Source organism: Tupaia chinensis, unplaced genomic scaffold (genome assembly GCF_000334495.1).
Source record: "Tupaia chinensis unplaced genomic scaffold, TupChi_1.0 Scaffold000152_1, whole genome shotgun sequence".
Classification (NCBI taxonomy): Eukaryota; Metazoa; Chordata; class Mammalia; order Scandentia; family Tupaiidae; genus Tupaia; species Tupaia belangeri.
This window is the reverse complement of record NW_006159623.1, coordinates 454119-478618: the sequence shown is the minus strand read 5'-3', so window position 1 is coordinate 478618 and position 24500 is coordinate 454119. Positions and strand designations below refer to the sequence as shown.

Below are 24500 nucleotides of genomic sequence, written 5' to 3'. Positions count from 1 at the left end.
TGATCGTTCGTCTTTTTCTTGTATTTGAATTTTTTATTATAAGGTTAGAATTTTATTTTGGGTGAGAAAACAAAAACACTTGTTTACTTATAGCAATTTTTTCCCTCAGTCTTTTATCTGTAGGAAAGAATACCAGCGTAAGTTGACAGTGCTGGAAGGGCAAAGGGTAGCCAAGCTAAGCAGGGCCACTGGAAGACAAAACGACTCAGACCTGTGAAATAGCAAATCACAACAGCTAATAAAGCTCATCTTCCAAAACTTTATCCCAAACTTCAACTGATACACGGCTGAAACCTGCTTTTATACACACAAGTCCTTATGTAGAACAAGGCTGTGATTTTTTTAAAAAAAGGCTAAATACTGAAATAATGTATAATGAAGACTGAATCTCCACTCTTAAAAGAATTTATCATCTTTTCATAGTAGTATCAATAAATCATTTTAGGTATCCCAGCAACTCGACACCAACTAAAAATTGGTGTCAATCTTTAGATACTTTGTTAAAATATTATCTTAGTATTACTTAATGTTATGGTGATATATAGCAAATAAACAAATACTGCAAGATTCATTTCTTTTTTAAAAAGGAGTAGTTGGTAATAACAATCATTAGGGACCAGCAGTTGGCATAATGGTTATGTCGCTGGACTCCCATGTAGTCGACCGCGGTTCACGTCCTGGACCCAGTGGCTTAAACTCACACTGGGCGCGTGTGCACGTGTGTGTGCGCGCGCGTGTGTGCCCAGGATCCTGAGAAGAGAATGGAGGAGAAGGGATTGCGGTGTGGCCATCCTTCTGGGGGGGAGGATTTCTCACTTTCTGTCTCTCTGTCTCTATCTTTCTGGAGAGTGCACATGCCCTATAGCAAAAATTTCTCATTAGATCGTCATACTTCTAGATGAGAAAAAAACCACAATAATACAGGGGAAGATAAATTTCATTGCACGAAGTTAATCCTGGTGATCAAAATATTTTGAGTTTTCAGGTTTTTTTTTAAACAGAAGAGTTTATAAGTCACTGTGCCAACCCTCCCACTATGTACATAAATATTTCAGAAAGATGGTCACAACCCAGTATTTGTAGGGTTTTGTTATATCTCACCCCCACACTCTCTCTCCAAAACAAGAGTGTAGTAAGTTTATTTAAGGAAAGTAACTAAAGGCAGGCAGTTTCCCCTCAAGAGGGAGGGGCAACAGTGAAGAGACTGGAGGGAAAGACACCCGCAAGCTCTGAATCAAACAGCAAAATGCACAGCACTTGAAGGGACTATCCAGATGACATCGAATTACAGAGGCAATTGAGCCTACCCGGACGTCATTCACAAGTGGGACAACAGAAGTACACGTTAGCATCCTTTCTTGACAGGGCTCAGGAATCTGGGTAGTTTTCCCAGACCTTCCTTGTGAATTAAAACAAAACAAAACAAACCAACCCACACCAATCACACTGTCGGGTCAAATAATTTACATCTCCACCAGGACAAATTACAATGCATTCCTGAGATGTTGGAAGCAGAGAGAGACAGACAGACAGACAGACATCAGGAGAGCCAGGGAAAACGATCCAGCCAGAAGACTGCCCAAAGTTCCCGAAAACGGTTTCATTGAAAAGTCGTCCCCCGCAGAGTTCGGGCACTGCGCGTCCCAACACCTCGGATGGTCCCAGCGAGAACACTTACTGGGCTGCGCCAACTTTGCTCTCTCTCTTCCCGAGCACTTTCGCAGGCTTTGTGTCTTCCACATCTTGCTGTAGTTCGGTCATCAGGGCCGCGTCTGGAGGGCACCTTCAGCCCTCGGCGCGCCCCCAGCGTCCCCTGGCGCCTCCCGGCTCCTGGCTCTCCGACTCCGGCCGAGCGAGCCGCGCTGCGCCCTCCCCTGCGCCCTCGGCCGCCGGGCGCATCCGGGCCGCGCCAGTCCTTGGGGCCGCCAACCTGGACACGTTCGAGCCGGCGCGATTGGTCCGACCCCGAGTGGAAGAGCCCAAGGGGAGGGAAGGGGAGGGTCGAAGCGAAGTGACAGCCTCTTTCCCCAACCCAGGAGGCAGAGGAAGCGAAAAAGGAAACCTGTTGAACTAGTCGGTCTGGAGGAGGAAGCTAATTGGCCAAGCAGGTGAAACATTTGCTTACCCAGGCACTACACGCTCAGCCTCCCGCCAAGTGGGGCTGTTTTTTCCACCCCGGACTGTACAGGGGGATTTTGAAACGCGGCGGCCGACTGTGGACACAGGAAGTGGATGCGCGTGCGGCCCGCACACACGGGGTCACTGTGCAGGCTGGCGGTGCCCCCGCCTGAATTACTCAGACAGGACGTTGCTCCGTTGAGGACTGCCTCTGCGTGCTTCGACAGCAGGCCTGCTCCAGTTTTTAGGTGGGAATAATGAAGATACTAAGTAGTTGCATTTCTAAGTGTGCTAGGAGGCAGGGAAGAGAAACTATCAACATCTCTTTAGCCCCTCATTGACTGTTCACCCAACCAGAACAGTGAACGGTCTCCATGCTACCTTTTGGTGAAGTTGTGACTTGCTGGTTCTGTCTCAAGTTTTGCCTTAAGAAGCCTCCATTCGTTATTTAGCTAATTTTTGAGAGCTACCATGTTTCAGGCCTTGTTCTAAACATAATGTTTGTGTTGGTGGTTTTCTAGTATGCTATTAAGTAGCTGAGAATAACAATAACCAATACAGGGATAGATCATTTCTATTTATTTATCTATTTTAAAATAATTATTTATTTAATTCCATTTATTATTATTATTATTGGAGAGGCTTTTACTATAGGGCAAGTGTGCTCACCAGAAAGACAGAGAGAGACAGAGAGACAGAAAGTGAGAAATTACCCCCCAGGGGGAATGATCACACCACAATCCCTTCTCCTCCACTCTCCTCTCAGGATCTTGGGCACCCATGCACACCCGCCTGGCTGGAGTTTAAGTCACCAGGTCCAGGACTTGAACCGCGGTCGACTATATGGGAGTCCAGTGACATAGCCATCATGCCAACTGCTGGTCCCTTCCATTTGTTATTATTAACATTTTAAGGTTTGACCGAAGAGAGACAGAGAGAAAGAGAGAAAGCAAGCTGTCAGGTCCAGGACTTGAACCATAGTAAGCTATGTGGGAGTCCAGTGCTCTAGCCACCACAGTACCTGCCATCCACAATTTCAGTTTATTTTTCTGCACTAAAATAAGCTTGGACTTTAATTCCGCTGTGTACGAACTTTTTGAAGGACCCCCATGTAAAACCTTAGGTGGGCAGCCTAATGCTACCTTAGTCACATGTGACAACAGCAGAGTGTGGTGTCCTGGGAAAAATAACTCCATGCTTTGGGCTGCAAGTTCTTCATTTTTCTTTTGAAAATAATTTTAGATGTGAGGATATTACAAAGAATATGCAGCTACAGCATGTATATGTGCATGTATATGACGTCATGTAAGTGTGATTGTAGAATGCCTCACCTTTAAATAATCTCCAACATTTTGGAGATGTACGCCCTTTCCAGAGTTTTCTTATTCCCTCTCAGTTTACACTTACACCATTAGGCTGAGAGAACATAAACATCTTTTTTTTTTTTTTTTTTGGCCTTCTTGGTCTAAAATTGTTTTTTATGACATTTGAAAAATAAATAAAAGAATAAAGTTTACATAAATTCCATAAAAGTTGGCCTCGTTGGGGCTCTCTCTTCTTTTTTCCTTTCTGACCGCTGACATCCCCCCTTTGATTCAGGAGTTGGGCCGGGTGGGGTAGACAAGGCTCTGGGTGACCCAGAAGCTTGGAGGCTGTCTCCATGGTACACATCTGTCTATTTCCGGGGGCACTTTCTGATACCTTTGCCCCCTGGTCCCTTTTCTAGTTCCCTACCCTTCCCAGGATGGGGATAGACTTGGATCCTATTGTATATGAGGTTGTCACCTCCCAAACGCTGGGTAGTGACTCTCTTGTCAAATCCCAGGTCCCCTCTAAGTCCCCACCACAGGCCTCAGACCAAACTCACTCTTTTCCCTCTAAGAAGTTCTTTCTCATTGTAGTAAAAGATACATAGCATAATACCAATCATTTAACCACTGGCAAGTGGAACAACTCGGTGGCATTAAATACACTCACTGTGTTCAGTAAACATCACCACTGTCTAGTCACACCTTTTCATCATCCTCAGTATAAACTTCTATTAAATGATAACTTCCATTAAACATGAACTGCCCCCTATCCAACCCTCCATCACAGCCCCTGGTAACCTCTCTTCTACTTTCTGTCTCTATGAGTTGAGGTACCTATTAGAGGTACCTCATATAAGTGGAATCAATTTTATTTTTTCCTGTGTCTGGCTTCTTTCATTCAGCATAATATTTTCAAGGTTCATCCATATTCTTTTTTTTTTTGAGAGTTTTTTTTTTTTCACTATAGGGCGCGTGCGCTCGCCAGACAGACAGAGAGAGACAGAGAGACAGAAAGCAAGAAATCACCCCCCAGGGGGGATGGTCACGCCGCAATCCCTTCTCCTCCATTCTCCTCTTGGGATCTCGGGCACGCACGCACACGCACCCGGCGTGAGTTTTAAGCCACCGGGTCCGGGACGCGAACCACGGTCGACTACGTGGGAGTCCAGCGACATAGCCATTACGCTAACTGCTGGTTCCCAAGGTTCATCCATATTCTACCATATATGAAAACTTCATTTCTGTTTTTGTTGAATAATATTCCATTGTGTGTATATACCACATTCTTTCTATTTATTCATCTGCTGATGGGCACTTGAGTTGTTTTCCATCTTTTGTCTTTTGAGAATAATGCTGCTATGAACACGGTGTACAAATACATTCAAATATCTGTTTCCAACTCTTTGAATGTACACCCAGAGGTAGGCTTGCGAGTCACATGGTTCTAGATGATCACCTTTTGATAAACTGTGGTCAGACCTCCTGATGCCTGAGTAAGGGCCAGTGTTCAGAGCAGCCTTCAAAAGGGCTTATGGCTCAACCTAAAAATATTCAGACACTTGGAAATGGGTTCTTTAGTGCAGAGGTCCCCAAACCCTAGTCCATGGCCTGTGAGGAACTGAGCCACATAGCAGGAGGCAAGCAAGTGAATGAAGCTTCACCTGTAATTACAGCCACTCCCCATCCCTCCCATTACTACCTGAGCTCTGCCTCCTTACAGGACCAGCAGAGGCTTTTTTAAAGGGTCCCCAGATGGACTATTTATTTGTAGGAAAACAAGCTCAGGGCTCCCACTGATTCTGCACTATGGTGAGTTATGTAATTATTTCATTATATATTACGATTAAAAATAATAATAGAAATAAAGTGCACAATAAATGTAATGCACTGGAATCATACCAAAACTACCCCTCCCACCCCTGACCTGCTTGGTCCCTGGAAAAATTATGTTCCACAAAACCAATCCCTTTTCCATAAAGGTTGGGGACCGCTACTTCAGTGAATAAAATGAGGACTTCCGTTGGGGTGGTTCTAAGTTGGAAAGAGCAGGGGGCATTGAGGGACAAAGGGGTGGGTGTGAGAAAATGGCAGATAGTAAGCACCAGTAGATGTCATTATTTTCCCGTGATATTTGCTTACATTGAAAAGACTTTGTCATAATCAAAATGGCAAATTTACCCAAATTAATCTACATATGTAATGCAATTGCAATCAAATTACTAGACATTCTCCACAGATTTAGAAAAGACAATAATGGAATTTGTCTGGAATAATAAAAGGTCCGTATTGCCAAAGCCATCTTGTGCAAGAAGAGTGGAGTAGTAGGCATCTCATTCAATGACCCCCAAATAAATTACAAAGCTGTCATAATAAAAACAGAATAGTACGGGCACAAAAACAGACATATGGACCAAAGGAACAGAATATAGACCCCAGAAATAACCCCCAAAACATACAACCAACTGATTTTTGGCAAAGAGTACCAGTCAATTCAATGGTAAAAGGAAAACCTCTTCGGCAAATGGTGCTGGAAAAACTAGGTACCCACCTGCAGAAAGATGAACCTGGGGCCCTATCTCTCACCATGAACAAAAATCAACTCAAAGTGGATCAAAGATCTAAATCTAAAACCTCAAACTATAAAACTACTGCTGGAAAACACTGGGGAAACTCTGGGAGACACTGGGGTAGGCAAAATCTTCTTAAATAAGATCCTCAAAGCACAGGCAATAATCCCGAAAATAGACAAGTGAGATTACATCAGATTAAGCAGTTTCTGCACAGTAAAAGACACAGTAATTAGTGTGAATCGAAGACCTCAGAATGGTACAATGTTTTTGTAAACCATGCCTCATATGGGGGACTGAAAACCTGAATACACAGGGAACTCAAGCAGGTTCTGCCCTCCCCCATAAAATGATCAACCCAATTAAAAGATGAAAAAGGAGCTGAATAAACAACTCTCTAAAGAAGATAAGCCAAAAAGCATATGAAAAAATGCTCAACATCCCTCATCATAAGCGAGATGCAGATCGAAACCACAATGAGATACCACCTAACCCCAGTCAGATTGGTAAAGATTTAAAAACAAAAAAATGAAAGTGCTGTCAGAGCTGGGGTGAAAGGGGGAGCTCTTCTACACTGTTGGTGGGAATGTAAATGGCCCAGCCACTGTGGAGAACAATACGGAGGTTTCTCAAAGATCTACAAATCCAACTACCATTGATCCAGCAATTCCACTCCTGGGTATTTACCCAAAGGATAGAAGAACACTCAGTTGAAAAAGTGCTTGCACATCTATGTTTATTGTAGCATTATTCACAATTGCTAGGACATGGAACCAACCCAAATGTCCATGAACAGATGAATGGCTTGAACAAGTGTGGCATATATACTCTATGGAATACTACTTAGCCACACACACACACACAAAGACCCTGGCATTTGATAGAAAGTGGACAAATATGGAAGACTTACTGCTGAGTTAAGCAAGCCAGGCTATGAAAAAGAGACATTATATGTCTCCACTTAATATATATTGACTGTCCACAATGTGTGGTGGAAACGGAAGGATTAGAGGGTATAGAGGCATGGAAAATGGTTATGGATAATGGAGACAGTGTGGGAAGAGGGTGGGAGAAATGGGAGAGTGTGAGGAAAGACATTAAGGAGAAAAATAGAGAGGCAAGACATTTATGGGACACAGAAATGTATTATCTGTTTATAAATATACTGGTGTGAAGTGTATTCATGTTGGGTAAATTCATTTTACAAGCTAAGTGATATATAGTGACTGAATGTATAAAGTTTCAAAAAAGATAAAAATAAATTTTAAAAATTAAAAATTAATATAAAGAGACATTGTCAAACAGCTGCCTATTTGTTTATTCTTGGGGCTATATCAGTGCAATATAATGGAATACAATATTTTATTTTATTGGTACAATACAACGGAATACAATATTTAAAAGGCAGTAGCAGCCAAATGACAGGGGGGATTTCATTGTTGTAACAAAATAGAGACATAAGATTATGCCTAAAATATATTTTAGGGGCTCTTTGATTTTGTTTTAATATGAGACATGTTATTCTTTTTTTTTCTACTGAGCCTCTGGGAATCTAAATTATTATTTCTAATATTAAAGAGGAGTTTTAGCTGATACTTTTTCCAGTTATTTAAGTAGCATCCTAACCCATTGCCTTTGAGAAGGTGAGAGCTTCTTTACAAACAGCTTAGAATAGTGGTCAAACTTGCTGTCTTTTTAACCTTGATCAGATACCCTATGCATCTATCCATAGTCTGAGGGGCAGAGTGCAAAGTCTGAGTTTGGAGATGTGAGTGAAGATTTGATTGTAATGTATGGCCAAAGGGTTCCCTAATACAGAACACGTGTCAGGGTGTGTGCTTATTGGCCAATGCAGTATTCATAAAGTATCTCCACATGCTTGTAATTTTATGCATACTGTCTGATGACATGCTTTAGAAGATGCTGATGACCTTATCAAGAAGCAACAAGGAATAACTCTTAATGACTGAGTTATGCATGATATTTCATAAGTCAAAGTTCTGAGAACACTTATCAGATCATGCCTGTCTTTGAATAAGGTCATTGAACATGGAAAGAAACAGAGAATTCAAAAGAGAGCCTTATGGTGACATTGAAGAACTTAATGCTAAGACTTTCTTAAATAGTTATGAGAATGGCAGTTGAGAAGCATTACCTAGGGGGTACCTTTCCTGAATGACTTGGGTCAAATATGAAGTTTCCTAATGGATACAGTCATGAACATTGGAATGGAATCTATAGTAGGCTATGGAATATCCTGCTATGAAATCAACAGAGTGGTATTGAACCAGTTTCCTAATCCAAATGATACTGCAGGTTGAAACTTTTGAAATACTCTGTTCTCTCCCTAGAGATAAAGCAAGAACTAAACATCATACTCCTATTGAGAGGAACAGGGAAGGTGGTGAGGGCTTAAGGGTCTAGCATCCAGAGGGCAGTTGGAAAACTCTAGCATACATTTTATATCATGAGAAAATAGAAGCAAGGAAAACTCTTGCAATTTAATATTTTTCTTAAACATTAAAATAGAGGGCCAGCAGGTGGGGTGGAAATTAAGGCGCTGGAATCCACATGGCTGACTCTGCAGTTCCAATCCTGGACCTGGTGGCTTGAAAATGATGCTGGGCATGTGTGTGTGTGTGCCCAAAGTCCTGAGAGGAAGGAATTTCCTTCTCTGTCTCTCTCTTTCCAGTGAGTGTACATGCCCTATATCAAAAACAAAACAAAACAAAAAATCGTGCCAGGTACATGTGTCCGTGTGCCGAAAATCCCCAGAGGGGACCGAAGGAGGAGGGACTGTAGTGTGGTCATCCTCTCTGGAAAGTGATTTCTCACTTTTCCTTCTTTTTCTCTCTGTCTCTTTCTTTTACAACATGCCCTATAGCGGCAACTACAAAAAAATAAAATAAATAGGGAACCAGCAGTTAGCGTAATGGCTATGTCGCTGGACTCCCACGTAGTCGACCGCGGTTCGTGTCCCGGACCCGGTGGCTTAAATCTCACGCCGGGCGCGTGTGCGTGCGTGCCCAAGATCCCGAGAGGAGAATGAAGGAGAAGGGATTGCGGCGTGACCATCCCCCCTGGGGGGTGATTTCTCGCTTTCTGTCTCTATGTCTCTCTCTGTCTGTCTGGCAAGCGCATGTGCCCTAAAGTGAAAATCTCTCAAAAAAAAAAAAAAAAAGAAGTAAAAAAATAAAATAAATAATGCCACATATACAATAAGTTAAACTCTACCCCCAAATATAAAAATGCAATTTTCCTTTTTTTTTGAGAGGTTTTTGCCATGGGGTGCATGCGCTTGCCAGACAGACAGATAGAGAGCCAGAAAGCGAGAAATCACCTCCCAAGGGGGATGGCCACGCGCAATCCCTTCTCCTCCATTCTACTCTTGGGATCTTGGGCATGCACGTACACGTGCCCGGAGTGAGTTTTAAGCCACCAGGTCCGGGAGTCGAACCATGGCCGACTACATGGGAGCCCAGTGACATAGCCATTACGCTAACTGCTGGTCCCAATGCATGTCAATTTTCTGTAAGGCCTGTAAGTGAGAAAGCTTCTGAGGTCACTCAGGGCAGTGGTTCTCAACTAGTCCCTGAGAGAATCCAGGGTTCTTTGGACTAATGAGGGGAGGACCTGGTACTTGAACTTAGGTCTTCTGACTCCAGTGCCTGCTTGTTCCCACTGCTTCAGTGTAGTCTCCTGTGTCAGGGAGAACACTTCCACTTGTATCCACACTATACCTTTGTATTCTGTCCTAAATTTCTATTTGGCAAAAGAAGAAAGTATTGCCTGCCACACGCCAAACAAAACTTAAAAAATCAAATCTCCACCTTCGTTTGTCAGAGAAGAGCCTGAGCTTTGGGGAGTTTGGTGACTTGGTCAAAATTAGAGTGGCTCCATGAGGATGAAGACTCCGTTTTCCAGACTTCCGGTGGGGTACTTGTAGGTTTGTAAGAGAGTGAATAGTTCAAGGCACATTTCGTTAATGGCAAAGACGTGTGCCTTTTCAGAAAGTGTGCTGTGGCAAAAGCCCAAGGGTCTTCAGCCGTGAGTACGACCTTTGTGGGGAAAGAAAGGTTGGACTCTAGAGCTGACTTTGGTAGCTACATTTTATAGCTAACTACCTCAAAACCTGTGGCTTAAAATACTATTGTTACCTCTCACAGTTCTGTGGGGTTGACTGGGCTCTCCTGCGGCTACAGTCAGACAGGCTGTGGTCTCTCATGCAGTAACAGCCAGATAGAACCCAGGGATAGAGGATTTGAAGACTCAGCTGAGCTGGACGGTCAAGCTGACTTTTTCATTTCCAGCTCTGGAATGGTGGGAAGAGCAGAGGGCTAGCTGAGCACTTCAGTCTCTGAGGTGGCATTCCATGGGGCTAACTTCGACTTCTTAGTATAGTTGGATTTTTTATTTGTTGGGTGGCTTCCTCCAGACCTCATGTCCCATAATACCAAGGCTTCCTAGGGATAGCACTGGAATTCTTAAAGCTTCACCTATGCTATATTCTACTGGTCAAAGGTAAGCCCAGGGCCAGCCCAGAATCAAAGTGAGAGAACTACACAGCATGTGAATACAGAGAGGTTTAATTCATTGGAGGCCTTTAATTCATGGCAGACGGTAGGGTAGACATTGTGATGGTAGACACTGAGGCATTGGGCATGTGAGTAAATGAACATTTCTACTAGCCCTGTTATAAATGCAAGATATGATGTAGAAGTGAACAAAATAGGCAAAATCAGTGCTCTTGTGTCCTTTACATTCCGAGAGAGATCCACAATTTAGAAGTAAATACATAAATAATAGTTTCAATAGATACGAGAGGGACCAGCAGATGGTGTAATGGTTATGTTGCTGGACTCCCGTGTAGTCAACCACAGTTTGAGTCCTAGACCTGGTGGCTTTAAACTCACACCAGGTGCATATGGATGCATGCCCAAGATCCCAGGAGGAGAATAGAAAAGAAAGGATTGTGGTGTGGCCATCCCCCTGGGGGGTGACTTCTTGCTTTTTATGTGTCTCTCTCTGTCTCTCCAGCCAGCATACACACCCTATAGCAAAAAACAGAACAGGGTAAAGAGAGAGGGAGGCCTGCTTTACATGGGATGAGCCAGGAAGCCTCTTTAAGAGGCATTATCTTAGCTGAGCCTTGAATGAGGAGGAGGCAGCTATGTGAAGGTCCGGGTACAAAACTTGACAGCCAGAAGGAAGACTCTAGGTAAAGTCCTCAAGGCAGGGAGGTTGGCATATTCTAGGATTAATGAAAGGGTCACTGTTCTCTACTGTGCCTGGAGCAAAGAGAAAGAGGAGAAGGTTATTAGTGAGAGAGGGTCTCAGAGACATATCTTTTCTGTTTATTGTCTGTTCCCTCCCACAAAAGGAATCTTCTCAAAAACAAGGACCTTGTCTGGTGCATCCACCTCTGTATCTACAGAGGTCTGGTTCATGTTGGATGCTCAGTAAATATATATTGAGTGAATGTATTATTACATTATTACGTGGTTATTTCTAATCACTGATTTTCTTTCTTTCTCTCTTTCTTTCTTTCTCTCTCTCTCTCTCTCTCTCTCTCTCTCTCTCTCTCTCTTTCTTTCTTTCTTTCTTTCTTTCTTTCTTTCTTTCTTTCTTTCTTTCTTTCTTTCTTTCTTTCTTTCTTTCTTAAGTAGAGGTTTTTGCTATAGGGCACATGCACTGGCCAGAAAGACAGAGACAAAGAGACAGAAAATGAGAAATCATCCCCCTGGGGGATGGCCACACAGCAATCCCTTCTCCTCCATTCTCCTTCTGGGATCTTGGGCATGCATGCACATGTGCCTGGTGTGAGTTTAAACCACCGGGTCCAGGACTTGAACCTTAGTTGACTACACAGCCATCTGCTGGTCCCTCTAATCACTGATTTTCAACCACACAGTTTCAGAACTTTCACTGACCTGAGATGTTCTAATATTGAATAGTACTGTTTTTAGTTTAGTTTAGTTTTGTTTTTCACCTTTCACTATTTTACCTTTGGATAATGGTTTGTCCCCTTTGTCTTTTTCACCTTCTAGGAAAAAGAAACCAATTTAATTATAAAGAAATGTAACAGAAGTTTATTCTCTTTCAAGTGAAAAGATAAGTCATTAAAAGATAAGTAGCTCACGCTACTATCATTTGTCTGCTGGATGAAGCAAGTTCCCGAAACAGATCAGAAAGAGCCTTTGACCCTCAAATGGTCCTAAGTCCAACAATCGGTGTTTATAATCCACGGGCAACACCGTAGAGTTATGGAGTCTCTCATATCTTCTTAGAAAAACATTTGTACACTTCCTTTTCTTGTTTTTGGAACTGATTATACCATCAATAAGAGGCCTGGCTATTCTCTTTCCTCCTACCATGTTTTGGCATGTTCTGTTTTTCTCCCTGTGAAATGTTTTGACAATATAGTCTATTCATTGCAATTGATACATTGTTTTTAAACAGTTAATATTTAATTATTCTGCATATTATATTTTCTAATCTCTTGTATTACATACTTTTTATTGCTTATTCTGACTTAATACTTGCTATGTACTTCTTTTTGACAATTCCTATGAGCATTTTGTTTTCTTTTAATCTTTTTTTTATGAATCAGTATTCTTTTTTTTTTTTAAAGATTTTTGCTATATGGTGTGTGTGCTCACTGGAGAGACAGACAGAAAGTGAAAAATCACCCCTGGTGGGGATGGCTACATCACAATCCCTTCTCCTCCATCCTCCTCTCAGGATTTGGAGCATGCACACACATGTGCCCAGCATGTTCTAAGCTGCAAGGTCCAGGTCTCAACCACAGTTGACTGCGTGGGAGTCCAGGGATGTAACCATTACACCATCTGCTGGTCCCCATCTTTAAAAATTGTTTCCAACAAGTAAGTTGGCAAAGAAAAAGGGAGCTGGGAATGGAGAAAACTATTCAGGCAGATAAAGTTAAAAAATAAATAAATCAAGTTTTTCTATTTCTCTCAAGTAACTACAGATTTACTTTTTGGTTGAATCTTATAAACAGACCCTTCATTTCAGGCCAACTGTGCAGTTCATCTGTCCATCCCTTTCTTTCTTTCTTCCTTCCAACAAAAATTTTAGATAGCTTTTCTGTGCCAGGCAATATTCTAGGTGATGAAGGTATAAAAATAAGTAAGTACCGTAGTTGCTGTGAGTTTGCAGTCCAGCAGGAGAGACATGTCAGTAAACAGATATTTATAAAACATACATACACAGAACCCTTATCAAAAACTACTGTGTTCTCATGCCACAACCAGACATTTGGTGCCAGGTAACATCGTGCTGTCAAATGATGAGAAGACAGAAGAGGTGGTGTTATGTTTGGATAATGGTTTGTCTTCCAAAGGTTCATGTTTTGGAATTCGGTCCCCAGTGTAGGGGTGTTGGTAGGTGGTGATGCCTAGTGGGTAGTGATTGAAACATGAAGACATTGGCTTCCTGAATGGACTAACGCTGTCTTGTGAGAGACTGAGTTACAACTCTCGCGAGGAGGGGTTAGGTCTCGTGAGAGTAGGTTATTATAAAAGGAAGATGGCTGCCCTCAGGTCGCTCTTTCTGTATGCGCCTGCCATCATCTCTGCTTCTGTCAGCTAGGTTGTGACATAGGCCAGCCTGATGCCAATCCTATATCTTTGGACTGTCCAGCCCCCAGAACTGTGAGTCAAACCTCTATTTGTTATTTATTTTTTTTTATAAATCACTTAATTTCAGGTATTTCTGTTTGCAGTGCAATACTGGATGAAGGCAGATGGCCATTTGTGTTTTTCTGTTTGGAGTCACACACAAACCACCTTCCCAACTCCCCCTCCTTCTCCACTCACATCCGCACAACTTTTAGAAACGGCCGTAGGCTAGAAGCCAGGAGAAGTAGGCTTTGCTCCAAGCTCTGTGCTTTGTGCTGGAATGCGAATCTATTAATGGAATATAACATGGAAGCAGCAGAAGTGCTGGCCATAAGGAAAGGACCTCTGAGCTCACAGGAATGCAGTCGCCTTTACACAGAAGAACTATAGGAATGAGGGAGAAAGACTTTCACATAGAAATATTTATAAACTAACTGCAAAAAATTAATTTTCATGAAGAGAGTAAATATTGAAATCTTTTCACTGGAGAAGATTAAGTGCTTTTGCCTCCTTCCTCTATGGTCTTATGCTGTGCATTAATGTCTACTTTTAAAAGTATACCAGATAGGGGCCAACAGGTGGCGTGGAGGTTAAGGCACTGGACTCCCACGTGGCCAATCGTGGTTTGAATCCTAAATGCAGCTGCTTGAAACTCATGCCAGGCTAGTATGCACAGAGGCCCCGAATCCCAAGAAGAGAATGGAGGAGAAGGGAGTTCTGCATGGCCCATGGCCATCACCCCTGGGGGAGATTTCTCACTTTTCTTCTCACTGTCTCTGTCTCTTTGGTGAGTGCATGTACCCTATGGTGAAAAAGTATACTTAAAAAGTAAAAAAAGTCTACTTAAAAAACGTATACCAGATGAAGACAATGTTTTCCTGGACATTATGATCACTGACTAATTAAAATTGTAATTTAGTTTTTATTTTTAATAGTAGTCAAAAATACAGTATGAAAGATTCACTCCATATTAACACATACACGCTCTCTGATAAAGACACATCACACAGGGAGATTCAGGCATTGGGAATGTTTGGGCTTACGGAATCCCAGACGCCTAGATTTTGAGCAAATCCTGTTTACATCTGTAGTTGACATTGCAAAGAAGCAGAAGGTGCGGGCTGGAGGAATGGTCTCCTTCCTGGTTTCCCAGCTGTGCTCTTTGGGTGGCTCTTCGTATTTGTTTTCCTGCCCTCTATATCCATGGTATTGTTTTCCACAGTATCCTTACTGTTATTCCCTGTATTGGTCCTGGTATCCCTTCAGTAAACAACTCTTCTTGGTGTGAGTGAGCTGTCCTGGCAATGAGAACCCTGAATGGAAAGTAGAATAAGGGAATAATTAAGGGCCTGACTGATCTGAGAATCCTAACATGCATTTTACTGCCTGAAACAAGTGACTTACCTTCTCCATGCCCTAATTTCCTGGTCTGTGGGGAAAAAAAAAATGGGAAAAGCAATAGCATCTACTTCATGGAATCACTAGGGAACTTATTCATTTATTTATGGATTTTAAAGAATCACTTTAATTTATTTTATTAGTATTATTTATTAATTTGACCAGTGAGAAGGAAAATGAGAAAGCAAGCTACCAGGTATGGGATTTGAACTGTGGTCGGCCATGTGGGAGTCCAGTGCCTTAACCACCATGCCATCTGATGGCCCTTCATTAGGGAATTTAACGCACCAATGTAAATAAGGACTTAGCATATATGTCAGGTGCATAGTAGGTACTCAGTTCATATGAACTATTAGTTATCATCATCAAATTATCACTGACCAGAACAGTAGTTAGCAAGGTGAGGCTTCCTTAGCTCATCAGCCCTCCGTATTTAAGGGCAACCAAGAGCGTGTATAATACTAGGTCACATGCAGGAGGGACCTATTAAAGACATGCAAAATGTAACCTTTGTTCCCTTTTGAGTCCTTGACCCTATTCAAGTTGACTTTTTCATGTCTTAAATTAAGGTTGTTGCTTAGATCCGAGGCATCGACATGTTTAACTTGTTCGGTCTCAGCCTTAATCTCTCATGTCTCCTTGTGTGTGTGTGTGTGCGTGTGTTTTCTCTCTCTCTCCCTCAAATGTCTTTTGTCACCACAAAAGCTTTAGCTTACCTAGTAAAAGAGTCTTTGGAATTAAGAGTTAATCAATATGAGCCCAGCCAGTGGCATGGTGGTTAAGGTGGCTGGATCCTACATGGCCAAGTGTGGTTAAAGTCCCAGACCTGGCAGTTTGAAAAACATTCCAGGCACATGTGTGCACACCCAAAATCCTGAAAGGGGGGAGAAATGGAAGAGAAGGGATTGCACTGTGACCATTCTCCATGGGGGTGCTTTCTCACTTTCTCTCTCTCTCTGGTACGTGCACACTCTGGCACAATTAAGAAAAAAAGAGAGTTAATCAATAGAAACTAATGGAATAGAGGCCTGTGAAAGCGAGGGTGACTATGTCCTGGTTTCCTGGGCACAGTCTTGAATTAGTCGTGCTATTCTGGTATAATTGTCATAAAGTCTCCTTCCACTCTCAAAAGGTGTTTCTATTTGTAAAATTTGACTGAGAGTCGATCTACAGTGTTGACCAATCTACAGTATCATATTAGCTTAGAACAGGCATCTCATGAACTAGAATTTTAGATGGATTGTGTTATTGCCCTGTAGGCTACGCTGTCAGTTACTATATCCTCAAACTGCATTAAACAACTTATAAGTTATCAGAAGGGTGGAGTGAAAAATATATGCAAGACTGTCCAATTATCACATTTACTTGAAAAGCAATTCAAGTTCATGCTCCATTGTTGTCCAATCAGAGCAGTCTAGGCACAGAGCTGACCCCTTCATGACCCATTCGAGTTTGGGGCTGACTGATTCATTATTACTTATCTTGACTTTATTAAACACAGGCAGAATTTTTGTCAGACCTCATTGAATCACACTTCTGTTGACACTGAGTTGTAAACAATCCGGGTTATTTCTCCAGATGCTTGTTTAACTATTTTGCTCTAGGAAAAAAAAAAATGTTGATTATCTGACTATTCTATTGCGAGAACTTACAGGCTACTTCTCTAGCCTCAGGCTGTGGTTTTCAGTTTATTGCTCACTGAGTTAATGCCTTAGAGCTTTGTATGTCCAATGATTATAAAACTTCCAATGAGTAACCTCTATAGTGAAAAAACTCTAACACACACCAGAAAACACAACAAAATTAGGTTTAGAATTCTTTTACTTTTTAAATTTATCATTTTCCATTTTTGCTGTCCTTGTAGTGAAAAGTATGGATAGTAGTTACCTAGGCTTACAGACAGAGAAGGAGATGGGGGACTTTCAGAGGTACTGGAAACGCTCTGTATATTCATCTGGGTGGTGGTTAGTTCCATGGATATGTACATACGTAAAAATTACTGAGTGTACACTTAAGGTTTGAGCGTTTTAAGATAAGTTAAGCCTCAATTTTTTTAAAGGAAAAAGGTTTCAAATCTCTAGCTAAAGCTGATTTAAAAAATGTTTTGAGTTAGTCAAGTAACAAAGAAAAGATAAACACTAACACATAAGAAATTATGGTCTTTATTCTGGGATATCAACATGATGTTTGTCTCTTAACTCTTTTTTTTTTTTTTTTTTTTTTTTTTTTATTGCTAGAGGGTGCATTCACTCACCAGAGAGAGAGAGGGCAAGCATGGCGATCCTTTTTTCTCCATTTCTGCACCCCGTTAGGATCTTGGGTATTCACAATGCACATGTGTTTTTCAAGCCACTGGGGCTGAGATTCGAACTGTGGTTGGCCATGTGGAATCTGGCCCCACGTACATAGAGTCTACCCGCCGCTCTATGGTCTTGGCCCCTTTACTCTCTTCCATGGATAAGTGCCTCATTATTCCTATCTTTTCTTAATATGCCATAATAAAACTTTGAATTAAAACAAAAGTTTCTGGATAGAACTTTTTCTGCACACTTTTATTTACATACTTATTGAAGTAGGTAACATTATAAAAGTTTAAACTCTTTTTTAAAGGTTTTTTTTGTCATAAGGTGTGTGGGCTCACTGGAGAGAAACAAAGAGATAGTGAGAGAGAAATTGAGAAATCACTCCCAGGGGGATGGCCATGCTGCAGGATCTAGGGCACACATGTGCATGTGCTTGGTGTGATTTTCAAGCCACTGGTAACGGGACTCAACTGCAGTCAGCCATGTGGGAGTCCAGCGATATAACTGCTACACCATCTGCTAGCTCTAGCCCCAAGTTTTTAACTCTTAACTATTTTGAGGCGGGGGTGAGGGGTTCCTATAACCTATGAAATATCTGTTGAAAATTTCCTAGGTCATATCAGTTTTGATTTATGGGTAGCAGTTGATCATGTGGCTGCTTCCTCTTGGTTCCTAGTTGATCATGTGGCTGTTTAATAAGTTAGTTGAGTTGTATAATCAAAAGGACCCAGAGAAACACATACCATTTTAATATAATAGCTGCATGGGAAATTAGAACCTTCCAGATTAAAAAATATTCATACCCTCAAGTACCCCCTTATGCTTTCTACCTCCAAAGGGTGTTCTAATAATGTGTGGACAACTGTCCACTGGTCCAGTGACTTAGGTAGGTTTACCAGTGGCATAGATGAGTTTCAGACCTAAGGTTATATGCAATTTTTAAAAAGGAAAGGGGATGGGGAGAATAAAATTGAGTGCTTTCTATGTGCCAGGCACTCTACCTAGCATAGATTATTTAATCTTCACAATAAGCACTGAAGGTTGTCTCATTGCATCAGCAAAGAAACTAAGATTCAGAAAAGGCAAACAACTCTTCTAGTGTCACACAACTAATGATTTAGTTGTGTTATTTTTCAAAGCTTGCCTTTTTCCTACAGTGTACTATCTCTGGTGATGTCACTATAGGTGAATTCCAATGTGATTCAAAGATTCAAAGGGATTTTAGAAATAGTCTGACCAATTACACTATCTAGGAGACAAGGAAGCAGGGTTCTGAAGGTTAGATTGTGTCCATCCAGACAACATACAACTCCGCTACCAGTTCTTAGAGGTTTCCTGGTTCTCTTACTATCTTTTCCTCATCTTGTCCACTTCTCAAAGTCATCATAAAAAAAAAAAGGCTGATTTCTGATTTCTCTCTTTCTTTCTTTGTCTCTCTGGTGAGCACACGCACCTGAGATTTTTGCTGTAAGGGCATGTGTGCTTTCCAGAAAGACTGGCAAAAAGCGAGAAATCACCCCCCAGGGGAAAGGGCCACGCTGCAATTCCTTCTCCTCCATTCTCTTGGGATTTGGGGCACACATGCACACACGCCCAGCATGAATTTTAAGCCGCTGTTTCTGAGACTTAAACTGTGCATAGACTAAAAAAAAAAAAAAATCTTCTCAGCTGTGTATGGGTGGCCAAGAGTAAGTGGCTTCTGGAACCTTAGTTTAAATCCCTGATCCAGCACTTAGGAGTTAAGCAACTTTGGTGAAGTGAATTAACCTCTCTGAGTTTATTTCCTGCTGTAAAGAGGGAGAGAGGAATGGAGTCTGTGATAATTAAATGAGTTAAGAGTGGAAAGCCCCTCTAGGGGCATGTTGCACATGTCTCATGACTTAGTAATTCGTTTGTTATTGCGCTGCATAATCTGCTCTCCGGGTTTCAGATTACATGTGCACAAGCTCATTTTCCCATCCATGTGGAGACAGAGTCTTACACATCTTGAATGCACTCTTTTTCTTCTCCCCATAGTCCTGGGCTCAGCGCTTAACACGTCTAGACACTGAGCTCCAGACTATTGGATTGATTTGGTATTCTCTGTCAATTTCTTTCTGCATTTTCCATGTTTTCCAAATGTTCTCAGTTAATGATGCCATCAAATCTGAAACCCAATTCTAGCAGGCCTTCCTCTGCTAGTCTTGAGGATCCTGACTATTGATTTTCAGCATGGCATTTCCCCCCTCGATTCCTCCGGGCTTTTAGAAAGCTAAAGGTATAAAGAAACTTGCATATGCCCATGATTACGTTTATTATGATTATTTTTTGTTGTTTTTCTTTCAGGGGATTAACACCAAGCAGGGCTGACTTTCTGTTGGCATTACGTAGTTGATACAAACTGGCCTACCGTAACAAATAAGTAATCCTAGAATGTATTTTTACCCACACCTTTCCATTTCTGTCCACACTGCCATCTTCAACTCCTCCTACTAGCTGCCACCAGGAAAAATAAGGCCTTTAATTCTTTTGCTTTCCTTGACATTTTCCCCAACAAGTATTGCTATAACAATAGGGGCTAAAGGCTGCATTTCCTGGGGATATATTGAGATGGTAGGATCCTGGAATTTCTTGGCTTTAGGGAAGGTAGCTATTGTTTTTTTTTTGTTTTGTTTTGTTTTTTTCTCAACTTAAAGAATGTAGTTTCAGAATTTCAACAGTTCCAGACAATTGTTTTCAAAAGTAGGATATGGAGAACTTTGTAAAAAAGGCTTCTCAAAATGTTGGCCCTGGCTATCAGAATTTAGCATTTCATCTTTTTTTGACAAATATGTGGATTTCCTCTTCCAACACACACACACACACACACCCCCCAAAAAAATTTTTTTTTGGAGAAGTTTTTGCTATAGGGCGTGTGCGCTTGCTAGAAAGACAGAGAGAGATGGAGAGACAAAAAATGAGAAATCTCCCCTCCAGGGGGGATGGCCACGCAGCAATCCTTTCTCCTCCATTCTCTTCTTGGGATCTTGGGCACACACGCACACATACCCGGCCTGAGTTTAAGCCACCGGGTCCAGGACTCGAACCATGGTCAACTACATGAGAGTCCAGGAGACATAGCCATTACGCCAACTGCTGGCCCCAAGTTTTATCTCTGTTGTCGTAAGATTCAAGTATTGTTTAATGTTTGGGGAAATGCTGCTGTTACCCTTCCATTTAGCCTCTGCCTTATTAGCAGAACTTAAGGAATAAATATGCATTTAGAAAGTTTTGACCTTTATGAAAATTTAAAGACTTTATACTTCTAAATGTAAATATTTTAGTGCGTCAAGCTCTTTTTCAGCAGATATATAGTTGTCTTTAAAATGGAACTCAACATAGGAAAATTTTGATGTAAAAATAGAACAAAAAATGGAACTTTATTGAATACTTATTTTGACTTTAAACCAAATTGAATTTATTTACGTATTTATTTTTGCTGTCTCTCCGCTTATAGTCTAAACTTGATAAGGACTGGCTCGTTTTATCTTTTGTTGAGCTCTATTCTTAGTACTTATTACAAGTGCTCAGTAAGTATTCCTCCCCCCCCCCACACACACTTGGTTTATGCCCCAGAGGGCATGTATGTGATTACCAGTGAGAAAAACCACCCACCAGCGGGGTATGGCCACACTGTCATTCTTTTTCCTCCACCTCTCCTTCCTGTTAGGATCTTGGGCGTGCATGCACTTGCAGCTAGTGTAGTTTTTCAAGTTGCTGTACTGAGATTTGAAGCACTGTTAGCTACCTGGCATCCGGAGTCCAGTGCTTAACCACTACACTACAGGGACAACCGAATAAATGTTTTTAAGTAATAAATGATGCCTGAATTAATTAGAAAAACACTCTGCATTTTACAGGCAACATCAACTTAGAAATGCATTGTGTTCCAAGTGGCATTTTGTTATTATTGGATTTGCAAAACATGTTCGTGGAAGAAATAAACTTAAAAAAAAAAAAAAGAGTAATGTGAAAAGAACGTAGATTCCTAGATTTGCTCATAAAATTAATTTATCTTGGGAACCAGCAGTTGGCGTAATGGCTATGTCGCTGGACTCCCACGTAGTCGACTGCGGTTCGCGTCCCGGACCCGGTGGCTTAAAACTCACGCCGGGCGCGTGTGCGTGCGTGCCCAAGATCCCGAGAGGAGAATGGAGGAGAAGGGATTGCGGCGTGACCATCCCCCTTGGGGGGTGATTTCTCGCTTTCTGTCTCTAATGTCTCTCTCTGTCTGTTTGGCGAGCGCACGCGCCCTATAGTGAAAATCTCTCCAAAAAAAAATTAATTTATCTTCTATTGTAAATTACACTGTTTTAGCTACCCAGAAGAAAGCCTTTCTGAACTAACTTGAGAATAAAATCATTATTTTAAAGTGTGTTTCTATGGAGAAGGCACTGTGTATCTCAGGGTCACTTCTTCCATTAAACTAAACAATACATTTCCCTCTATATAGTCTCTTTCCTGGGTAAATATTAGTCAAGTGGTACGCAGATAGATGAGGAACTGGCTACCCAGAGAGAAATACTGTCTTCTCCAGGGCTTTGAAGAGATTTTACCCTAACTCTAGAGACTATGAAATTATTCACCTCTCGTTAAACTCTCCACTAAATTATGAGGCGTTCTAATTTCTACGTGTGACTATTTCTACGTGTGACCTTCCCCTTTTACTCACACATTCTGCATAATTACCTCAGCCCTTGAGGAAACAGTGAAGGAAAACTCTGGAACTAATCTTGAAGTTAGTACAGATCTTTGGCTTTCATCCAAAGCCTGTGTGGTCAGATGTGTTTTATAATTGAGAAATCTTTTTGGATTTTATAAAGGTAATACGACACGGAGGCTATATATCATTTGGATTTTATAAAGGTAATACGACACGGAGACTATATATCATACTATATCTGTCATATTGGTCTGTAATTCAATACAAATAATATTTCTTCAGCTAAATGTATAATAATCCCCACTAAGTGGGAATCATTTCAATTCAGGTTGTGCTAGCAAAGTTATAAAAATTGTTTGGTTTCTAGAGCCCCTTCTTTTCTTCTTCTTCTTCTTCTTTTCTTTTTTAATTACCAGAAGATATATGTGTTTGTGAGAGAGAGAGAGAGAAACCCCTCTTTCCCAATGAGGCATGGTCATATAGAAATCCTTTCTCCTCCATGTCTCCACCCTGTTGGAGAACTTTGGGCACTCGTTCACATGTGCTGGTGTGTTTTTCAAGCTGCTAGGGTTGGATTTGCACTGTGGTTAGTCACGTGGGATCTGGCTCTCACTGGGCTATAGGGCTGGCCTATAGAATTGAGGGCTGGAAATTGTCACTACAAGTTGTGTGCACTCACTGGAGAAAGAGAGAAGAGAGAGAGAGAGAGAAAGAAAACACTCCCCCTAAGGGGAATGGTCACATTGCAGTCCTTCTTCCTCCATCCTTTTGGGATTTTGAGCATGCATATACATGCGCCAGGTGTGTTTTTCAAGCCACCACGTCTGAGATTCAAACTCTGCAGGCGACTATGTGGGATCCAGCCACCTTGAGCACCATACCATTGGCTGACTCCAACAGAGACACACACACACACACACACACACACACACAGAGAGAGAGAGAGAGAGAGAGAGGGGGAGAGAGAGAGAGAGAGTTGGTCTTGGTGCCACAATCCAGGAACTATGCATTGGGCTGTGTACCACCATGCCCTTGTGGGCCTTTAATATCAAATAGATTACATCTCAAAGAAGAAATTGATGAGGGTTGCCCCAGTCCCTGAATTGGGTTCTTGAACCTCATAGTTCCTACCTGAGATAGAAGGAAATTCCTTCCTTTGAAGAGGCTGCTACAACTGCACCTGGGATAAAAGCTAACCAGGTGGTTACAGGTGGTATTGACTGATGAATGCCTCTTAGCTTACCCAACTTATGGGCTCATTATTTTGACTGTTATTACTGTGGATGTTTATGAAGCTAGGCTTCCTGAGTAGGCTAACGGAATTGTCACACTTGGAGAGACAACTTTTCCACTTTTCCTTTTTCCACTTGAGGTGGGGTTATAGGAAAGCAAGTGATAGTTTGGAGCCCAAGTGGAGATGCTTGCAGAAGCCACACAGAGTGAATGAAAAGAGACAATGCTATTGAAAGCGCTGGGAGGGAGGCATAATAACAGAACAGGATGGGGCTAAAACCCGATTCAGCTGCGACTTCCACCCAAACTTTTGATTTTTTTTTCCTGTGGCTAATTCAGCAGTCGCAAAATAGTGACACTCAGCTAAATATGACTAAACAGTGTGTTTTGTTAGAATCTGAAGGTCTAATGGTGAACTAGGCACTTCCCAATTTCTCATAGGCCCCATGGCTCCTATTATCTTGTATGATATATATGCTGATGTCACCTCCTGGTATTAGAACATCTGGTCTCTATGTATGACGTGAGGTCATGGGGTTACCTCAGTATTTAATTGTCTGAACCTAATAAGCAGCAATAATATCTTGACTGTATTGAGTAATATGGTTTATTCAGGACACAGTGGTTAAAAACTGTATACTATGAGCTATCATTGTTCTATTTGATTGTAAGCTTTTCTAAGTACTAGGTAAAGCAGATCTCTATTCAGAAGTTTGAAGCCCTCCCTGTTTGAACCAGAGGAGTGCGTAAGTGCATCCATAGAAGAGAGCCCCAAGATCCCTAGCTGGCATGATTGGTAAAGGGTTTTCTCTCCTGAAGTCAGTAAGTAAAGACTGAAGGAGCTGACTGTTTCTTTAATGTGAACATAGCAATGAAAGAACATTTAAAAAAATCAAGAAAACATACTGCCAAAGAATATAATAATTTTCCAGTTATCCAACCCAAGGAAAAAAAAAAGAATAATACATAAATCCTAGAACTGAAGAACACAGTAACTGAACTGAACATTTCAGTACGGATTTTCCATAGCATACTTGATCCAGTAGAAGAAATGATCTGTGAACTGAATGACAGGTCACTTGATATCATCCCGTTAGAAGAAAAAACATGAAAAAGAATGAAGAGAGCCTCTGGGACCTTTTGAACCTAGAAATGCACTAGGAGAGTCTCAGAAGAGAGAGAGAGAAGTGGGAAGAAAACGTAAGAAATAATGGCTGTAACCTTTCCAAATCTTTTTTTTTTTTTTTTTG

The 24500-nt window shown here is 41.5% G+C and overlaps 1 protein-coding gene across 4 annotated transcripts in view; it reads right to left on the bottom strand.

Annotated features, from left to right (window-relative positions):
• Positions 1-24500, bottom strand: part of GRAMD2B (GRAM domain containing 2B) — a 154660-nt gene that overhangs the window by 83610 nt on the left and 46550 nt on the right. The window contains exon 1 of one of the 4 annotated variants that reach the window (XM_006145521.3): positions 1679-2028. The exons of the other annotated variants lie outside the window; for them this stretch is intronic. Coding sequence (XP_006145583.1) covers positions 1679-1761 — 83 coding nt within the window. The 5' untranslated portion in view covers positions 1762-2028. Of the gene's footprint in view, positions 1-1678; positions 2029-24500 lie in introns of those variants that run through there. 4 annotated transcript variants of the gene reach the window in all.